This window comes from Benincasa hispida, chromosome 6 (assembly GCF_009727055.1).
Source record: "Benincasa hispida cultivar B227 chromosome 6, ASM972705v1, whole genome shotgun sequence".
Lineage (NCBI taxonomy): Eukaryota > Viridiplantae > Streptophyta > Magnoliopsida > Cucurbitales > Cucurbitaceae > Benincasa > Benincasa hispida.
Genome location: NC_052354.1, coordinates 39,677,372 through 39,686,214, shown reverse-complemented (window position 1 = coordinate 39,686,214; position 8,843 = coordinate 39,677,372). Strand labels below are relative to the sequence as shown.

General features: G+C 26.2%; 1 protein-coding gene across 1 annotated transcript; it reads right to left on the bottom strand.

The window, feature by feature from the left end:
* Nucleotides 1–362: 362 nt before the first annotated feature.
* On the bottom strand, nucleotides 363–5,011 carry LOC120079497 (CASP-like protein 2C1). The gene is made up of 3 exons (XM_039033702.1): nucleotides 4,767–5,011; nucleotides 3,566–3,713; nucleotides 363–758 (listed from the first exon to the last, which is right to left on the bottom strand). Exons 1-3 carry the CDS (start codon nucleotides 4,919–4,921, stop codon nucleotides 501–503), a joined length of 561 nt encoding a protein of 186 aa, XP_038889630.1. The 5' UTR covers nucleotides 4,922–5,011; the 3' UTR covers nucleotides 363–500.
* Between the last annotated feature and the right edge of the window lie 3,832 nt (nucleotides 5,012–8,843).

Genomic DNA, 8,843 nt, shown 5'->3' with positions numbered 1-8,843 from the left:
CAAGAAATTTAGAGGAGAAAATATTGGTAGAAAATAGGTAACAAAAAGAAATTAAATTTAGAGGTGAAAGTGATGTTTTATAAACTTAATTTTAAAAAACTAAAAACTAAATTATTACCAAATGAAGTCTTGATTTTTGAAAATTAAGTGTTAAATACTACATCCATTTATAAGTTCCTATAGTTTTTTTTTATCGATTATCTCTTCATGTTTTCAAAAACCAAACTAAGCTTTGAAAAAAAAAATCATTTTCAAATAGTACTTATTTTTATTTAAATTTTAGAATTTGATCAGTAATAGAAGTGTTTCTTTAACAACCGAAAAGAAATTAAATTAAATTTGAAAAACAGAAAACGAAATGATTATACCAAACACATGTTCTAAAATATATATACTTGATCATTGCCAATCCAAATACACACAATTGATAGAGGTGAAAAGGCCAAAAGGTAGGAGTCAAAATATCCAACAACAAAAAGGTAAACTTGGGGAACAATACTTCACTTGTTGGATGATTTGAGTCTAAGGAAATGGTTTGGTGAATAATGCCTAAACAGACTGAAAGCAGAGATGAATGAAATGACGAGCAATGTAGAGAAAGCTGCATAGCCACAAAGAAAAGCTCCTCCAACTTGGTAGCAAAATCTATGGAATCTATTGCAGAGCTTCATCCATTGGAAGTCCCGTGCTCCGGTCACCGCCAGAAACGACGCCTCCATCCCCGCCGTGTTCGCCGCAAATGTGAGGTATACAGCTGCCTGTGTCAATGGTGGTTCAAACTATACTTCAATGCCAATGAAGAATTTAATTTTCCTAGTTGTTCCTCCTACTTGGAAGTTGGTACACATTTAACACATTTTGGGACCCTTTTGAGATCCATGACGATTTTTTTTTTCTTTTTGAGTTTGAAAAAACATAAACGAATGGGGATTTAAACTTTTGACTTTTATCTATATGATGGGTGTATGTCTTAATTAAAGTTATGATAATTTTTTTTGGCTGGTGACCAAATTACTGTCCTTTGAGATAATGATGTAAGTGTTTTATCAACTAAAATAAACTAATAGAGAAAAGTGTGTTAATAAGTGAGCAAATAAGTATGATTATTATTTAAGACACAATAATCCTATCATACTGACCCTTTTTTTTTTTGGAAGTTCAAGTAGTTAAAAAATTAATAACTTTTTGGTTAGTTGTATTAAAAAATTTAGGCTCGGGTCAGTAACGTTTTAGTTTTTAGTTTTTTATTTTTGAAAATTATGTCTAAAGGCACTACTTTTATCTCCAAATTTTTTCTTTTGTTTTCTTTTTTTTACCTATGGTTTATAAAACTAAGTCAAAATTTGAAATCTAAAAAACAAAAAAAAAGTAGCTTATAAAAATTTATTTTTGTTTTTAAAATTTGATAAAAAATCCAACCATTGCACTTTAAAAAGATGCAAATCATTGTAAAAACATGTGGAAGAGATAGACTTAATTTTCAAAAAAAAAAATATTAAATAGTTACCAAACAGGGTCTTGGGATTTAGTTTTTTTGTTTTTGAAATATGGATGCTTGTTTCTCTTAATTTTTCAAATATTTGATATTTTACCTTTTCTAAAGAAACAGTTGAACTTCAAGCCAAATTCTACCAACAAAAACAAGTTTTTGAAAATTACATTTTTTTCATTTTCAATACTTGACTTGATTTTGGAAAACATCAGTAAAAAGTAAATAACAACAACTTAAATTTATTTAATTCTATATTCTCTCAAATTCTATATCTACTAAATTAAAGTTTAGATGAGAAGAAAAAAATGTATTGAAATTTCTCTAAGTCATTTACATAAAAATTTCTTATATGAAAATTTAATTTCTCATCTAAATTCTTACCAAGTAACTAAATACCATGCTCTAGTAAATTTACTATGAACTAATTTTAACATCTATTAACATTTAAATAATATATTGAAATAAATGGGACTAAAAAAAGAAAAGACTAAAACATGTGATTGCCACAAGCTTATCTTCATAAATTGTCAAAACCTAACCTAGAAGTTTCCTAATGTCTAGCAATTACATCACATGGTTTCTTTGGATAGTGCACTTGTCAGTGTCCTTTTCCTTCATTATCACACAGGTTGGGAAGGTCCATTAATTTACTCCCTCCTGATGAGGGAAACTAGAGCTATTATAATTTCATTTTTTTGTTTTTTTAATTTTATATGTAAAATAAAAGATTTAAATATTATTTTACTATGTGTACTTTTTTCTTTAATTTTACTTTGATTATTATACTTTCAAAAAGCTTACTTTATTTCATGTACTTTCCACTTTTGTTTATTTTATTTTGTGTAGAATTAAAATAATGTTTGTTTATGTCCATATATATTTTAGAAAGTGACAAATTTTGTCTATTTTTGTAAAATTCAACAAATTTTATAGAAGCTGAAACTCTTTAATATATATTTCTAATGGGTACATTTGAAGAAATTTATTGAATGAAGTATCATGTTAAAATTATGATAAAAGGAAATGAGATGATAATAAAAATGAAGGGGTTAAAATGATTTCTTTTAAAGTACGAACATAAAAATATAGACATTTTGAAAATACAGAAGAAACTACCATGAAAAAAAAATGGAAAGTATGATGATAAAAAAGGACGTTAGAAATTAAAAGATCAAATAAACTCAAAAACTAAAAATCAATTTATTAGCTCCTTGATCTTTTGAATTTTATTAGTTTAGACATCTTAGAACTCCATTTGATAAATTTATTTCTTTTGCAAAGATATTGTAATTAAAGTGTAGGATGGAAGAATCAAACTTCAGACCTTAAAATCGATAGTACAAGTACAATGTCAATTGAGCTACGCTCTTGTTGGCAAATCAAACTAAATTTTGAGAAATGAAAAAACCTTAAAAAAGATGCAAATTATTGTAAGAAATGTAAATGAAATAGGCATAAATTTCAAAAAACAAAAACAAAAAAACCAAATGGTTACCAAACAAAGCATGCGTTTTTTTTTTTAAAAAAAAAAAATTAAACTTATTTTCTCCCATATTTAATTACAATGATTTGCATATTTTTTTTAAGTACAATGGTTAGATTCTTAGACAAATTCCAAAAGTAAAAACAAGTTTTTATAAGCATACTTTTTTTAGTTTCAAATTTTTGCTTGGGGTTTTAAACCATTGATTAAAAAAAAGAAAAAAAAGATAACAAATGAAGAAATTTAGAGGTGAAATTAATGTCTATAGGTTAAATTTTCAAACAAAAAACTAAAAATCAAATGGTTACCAAACGAAATTTTAATTTTTTTTTTTTTTGAAAAATTACAATTCATAGACATAATTTTAACACAAATTATCCAACTTAGGACATACTTGTTTGGATTGATCTTTTACGTGTTAAAAAATTGTTTTTGAGTGAACAAATTTTTTTTTAAGCACTAAAAAAGTCAATCCAAACTGAATAAGTGAAATATCTTTTAACTCATTAAAGATTTTTTTTTTCTTTTTTAAAATTGGAGTACTTAACTCATTAAAGTTAGAAGTGTAGTAAAGAGAAATGAAGACATACTTGATCAAGAAAGAAAGAAAGCCAAAATAAGTATATATCAAAGTGACCCCCTAATTTGGAGATTCCTTTTGGCTGAGCAAAAATCCAACATTTGCAGATTTGAAGAATATTGTAGCCAGCTACCATTGAATCCACATATATAATTATTCTGTCACCAAAATAAGAAAAAAAATATAATAAAAAACATTGTATTTATAAATAAAAATTTAAAAGTAGAAAGCCAAACAACAAACACCATTAAATTTGGTGTTTAGAATTGGTAAGATAATTAATTGCAGCTCAATTGGATTATAAGAATGTGTTGGAATTAGAATTAATGTAATTTGCTCTTAACTAAATATAAAACATAATGTTCAACTCATGTACTAAATAATAACAATTATTGATCTGAATTTAGGGAATATACTAATACTTTATCAATTAGAACAAAATAATTAACAGAGTCAATGATGTAGAGTATTTTTCTTTTAGAGATTGGTCAGATTTTACCTCTAAATTTAGAAGAAAATTAAAATTAAAAGTTTAATATCACAATAATTTTTTAACTAATTTTTTTTTTTATTTCTATCTAAATTCTAAACCAAACTAAAAAATATATATTTGAAGAAGATATGACATGGTGGGTTGTTGCTTTGAAATAATTGTTTGATGATTCAATTAAAATCTGGATGCCCTCTAATAACCATTGTATTTCTGATATGTGGATTAAAAAATTTGTATGGTATACCAATTTCAGATATACTCCTATTAGATAAACACGAAATGAATTATATTAGAACAAGTGTTTCTATTTTTTTCGATGTAACATCTTCAACTTGTTCTCTCAAAGTTGGGTTTTTTTTTTGGGCCAAAATGCCCATTGATTGCAATTTTTTTTTCTCCCTCTCAAGATAGTCTCTTTGAAATCATCATTCCGGGATTGAATCCTTATCTTTTTAGATTAAATGGCTCTTAGGACTTCATGTTATATGATACTATATGATACCATATTAGATAAACATCAAACCCATGAGATTTTTCATATATCCAACACGGTAAAAAACTACCCGCAATATCTCATCTTTCTACTTCCCTTGCTTTTATTAAAAGTCAAAGGTTCGAATTTTTACTTTTCAGAATCATCAAAACAAAAGCATGAAAACTCAACAAATGAAGAGAAAGAATCAATGAAAGGAGAGTAAGAACGAGAGAAAGAGCTTACACGAGAGCACGCAAACTTCTAAAAGAGGCTTTCTTGTCAATATGAAAGATTTGAGTAGTTTGCTTATCAAAACCCAGCAAGCAAACTGATAAAACCAACAAAAAAATGGCACAAAATCTGAGAATCCCTTCGGTTCTTACATTCCCAAACCCCATTTTCCACTACTTCTTCTTCTTCTTCAAAAATTTAGTGAAGCGAATATCCAAAATAATTCAAAATGTGGGGAGTGGGGTATGTGCTTCCTGCAGCTGCCTTTATTTATGATTGCTGTTGGCCACAACACTCACGTAGACTTATTCAAAGGGAAGGTGTAATGTTCCATTGGTTGAGAAACCTCCACGCAACTTGCTTCCTATTTATTATTACCTTTAAACGTTATTTTCATATCCCTATACTTTCAATTGATTTGTTTTATTCGTCTCATTTTTAAAAGTAATCATTTCGATATTTATTGAAATGTCTTAAATATGTTATTTGATGTTTCGAACGATTAAGTACAAATATTTTTTGTAACGTCGTCGAAATTTAAATTCTTTACGTAATTGTCATCTTTATATTATCTACGTTTATGATCATAGAGTTTAGAGAAGTGCGTTGTTTATTCTGTAATTATGTATTATTCTCTCTAATGAAATTGTTTCATCCTCCTATTTCGTAGAAGTAGTTAATACACTATTAGTGAACCATGTAAATTTGTGTGTCGATTTTCTACTTTTATGTTCTTTTATGTTCTTTATTTATCGATCCCATAACAGTATTTCAATTTTTTTTGGCAGTTACAAAAATTATAAGGGAAGCATTCTTAAAATTGCAAATTTAACAAAAAGAAGAATAGAATGATAAAAATATGAAATTTGATTTTTGTTTTTTATTGTTTCAATTTTACCTTCATTGTTATATCAGCAAGTATATCAATAATATATCTAGTGTATACTTTATGTTTGGCATATCACTCCATTAATTTATTAGTCAAAAAATACTCATGTATTTGTTATTGATTGTGGATTTAGTTTGAATCCGTTGTTCATTTGTTTCTAAGTATTGTGTTTCTAGTACACATTATCATCAACACATAATGACACAAGTCTATTTTTTTTTGTCATAACCATTCTAAATAAATGTTGTTAAGCTATTAATACACCATTTGAATGGTTTGTTAATACACAACTAATATAGTTGAACAACTAGATCTCTAAGAGTATTGATATAATTAATTAAATATAATTTAATGTTTTATTCTTGAAATGAAATTTGGATTAATGATTATATATTACTAATCGCTAATGTTATTATTGAAATACATTTTGAATGGATGGTGATATACAATTTTAATATCAGTATTATACTTTAAGTGTATATTAAAAATGATATATTTCATATTTGGTTTAAGTATATAGGACTATTTGAAAAAAATATTTGCAAAAAACTTGTATTGTCAAAACTATTTGTAAAAATAGTATTGGTTCACAGATCTAGTAGACACATAAAATTAAAAATTTAGATCCCGTTTAATAACCATTTGATTTTTTTATTTTTGTAGTCATAACTTTTATTAAAAGATTATTATTTTAGAATTTGTATTAAATTTTGCAAATATAGAGTAATATCAGAAGTATAAGCATACGACTGCAACACATGCACCATAAGATGTCAATATCCTATGGTGAATGTATTCCTAGTGGGACTATTGTAGGTGTGTTCTTAGTGCAAATCACATTTCTATGTTCTCCAAAGCACGTCAAGATCAAAACAAAATGTCATAATCATAATGTTTAAGACGATAAATTTTTATAAACAAGTGAGTGAATATCGATATCTTCTCATTTTGAGCTCATATCCCTTCAAAGACTAAAAAAACAAAAGTCCAAATTACATATACTAAAATAGACATTTTAAAAACAACCTTATTCTTGTTGTGAGTAAATGTCTCTTAGTTGGAGTTATCTTCTTCTTTAATACCCAACAATTCTATTTTTTATATATAGTGCGAGGAGTAGTATGAAAAATTTAAACTTCGAACTTTTGGAAAATGAATATATATCAATTACGCTCCTAAACTATACTCACACAACATGCAATAACAACTTACTACTTGCTAATCTTTGAACTTTATTTAAATTCTTTTGATAAAAATAATTTAAAATATACCTTGAAAATATTTCAAAATTTATTTTTAGTAATCGTCAAATAGTTCAATTTTCAAATGACTTATTTTGAAAAGTAAATACAAATTAAACAAAAGACACCCTTAATGAAAATTTTGTTACACAAAATCGGCTGGATTTTCGGAATTTTAATGTTATTGGTCGGAGGATATGATTAGATTTAATATAGATTTAGTTATGAATCGTTTTAATCTTTGAAATTTTGGAAGTTTGGATTATGATTTAAGGTCTTTGTTGTCATTAATATTATTAGGAGAGCGATGTGACAACTTATTTGTGGGCAAATCACATCTTTTCTAAATCACCCTGTTAAGTTGGTGTCAAATTCGGAGAGATGAAGATAGTTGGGACATGTAATATCATATATTAGCTTGTTAATGACAAGTATCGATGATATAAAAATATAAATGGTGAGATGGTCTTGTTGGATAACGATTTTGTTATTATTATTATTTTTTTTTTTAAATTTATGTTTGTTATGCTTTAATTTTTCAATTATGATTTTCATCTTTGTAATAGAAATGTTTAACATTTGGACAAATTCTAAAAATAAAAACTACGACCATATATGTTAAATATTTGGTTTTTTACTATTTGTGTTTGAAAATAAGTTTGTAATAAACATTGCATTCATTTCACCAATAAATTTCTTTGTTTTACTATTAACTTTCCATCTATGAAGCATAGATACTTCATGTGAGACAAAGAATCCGAGACACGTATCAAATACGGATACTTTTACGTACTTCACAGATATGTATATGACATGTGATTTGACGTATCTATTTTTACACTTACCTTTTTTTTTAAAGAAAAAAAAATAAACAAGTCATTAAATATTTCTCAATTTAAAACTAGGTAGCCTATTTAAAAAACTCATTACTTGAGTCTAAAACTAAAAGGGAAAAAGATAATAAAAATCGAACCCTAAAAATATAATTTTCATCTTCACATTTGAGTCTCTACAAAGTATACTAAAATATAATCCACTTGAACATCTTCCACAATTCAATGAAGAAGTTATTCATTTATTTTCATATTTCTCCCTCCATTCTTTTTCTTCTTCTTTGATCAATATGAGTCGTTTTTCTATTGTATTTTATTGACTATTTGACTTCAACATCTTAGATGTTACTTTTTGTATTGTATTTCAGTATATATGTTGTATTTGTACTATTGTCATTAACTTTTATGCTAAGTTCATTTATATCCTACATTGTTTTAAGAAAAAAAACGTATCTTCAACATATTAATATCCTAGTTTTTTAGAAATTGGCATATCGTCGTATCCTATTGTATCTATATATCGTATCTGTATCCGTGTCTCTGCTTCATAGCTTTTCATTAATATTTTATAAAAACTAATAAAATTTTGAAAACTAAAAAATGTACGGCCCCATTTGATAACAATTTGTTTTTTTGGTTTTTAATTTTTTCAAATTAAGACTATAAACACCTCTTCCACCTCTAAATTTCTTGCTTTCTTATCCACCTTTTACCCATATTTTCAAAAATCAAGCCAAAATTTAAAACTAAAAGAAAAAGTAGTTTTTAAAAATTTGTTTATGTTTTTGGAATTTGGCTAAGGAATAAGGATTCAACTCTTGTATTTAAAAAAATGCAAATCATTGTAAGAAAATATGAGGAAATAGGCTTAATTTTAAAAAACCAAAAACAAAAAATAAAATGGTTACCAAAAGAGGTCGTGGTTTTCAAAAATTTATTTTCGTTTTTATAATTTGACTAGGAATTCAAGTTTGTCTTCCCTAATTGTGAGAACCATAGTTTAGAGGTTTGGAGAAAATAAGCATAAATTTTAAAATTAAAGCTTGACTAAGGTTTTGACAACGTTAATAGAAAATAGATAACAAAACGTATAAACTTTTGGATTGTAACTAGGTGTTTAATAAGC

Bases quoted from the DNA above. Each gene is read 5' to 3' on its own strand.
- LOC120079497 (XM_039033702.1), bottom strand. From the start codon at position 4,921: ATGGGGTTTGGGAATGTAAGAACCGAAGGGATTCTCAGATTTTGTGCC. The intron at 3,714-4,766 runs GTAAGCTCTTTC...TTTTGGTGACAG, and splicing joins AGAAGTTTGCGTGCTCTCGT to AATAATTATATATGTGGATT. The intron at 759-3,565 runs GTATGTCTTCAT...CCATTGACACAG, and splicing joins TTTCTTTCTTTCTTGATCAA to GCAGCTGTATACCTCACATT.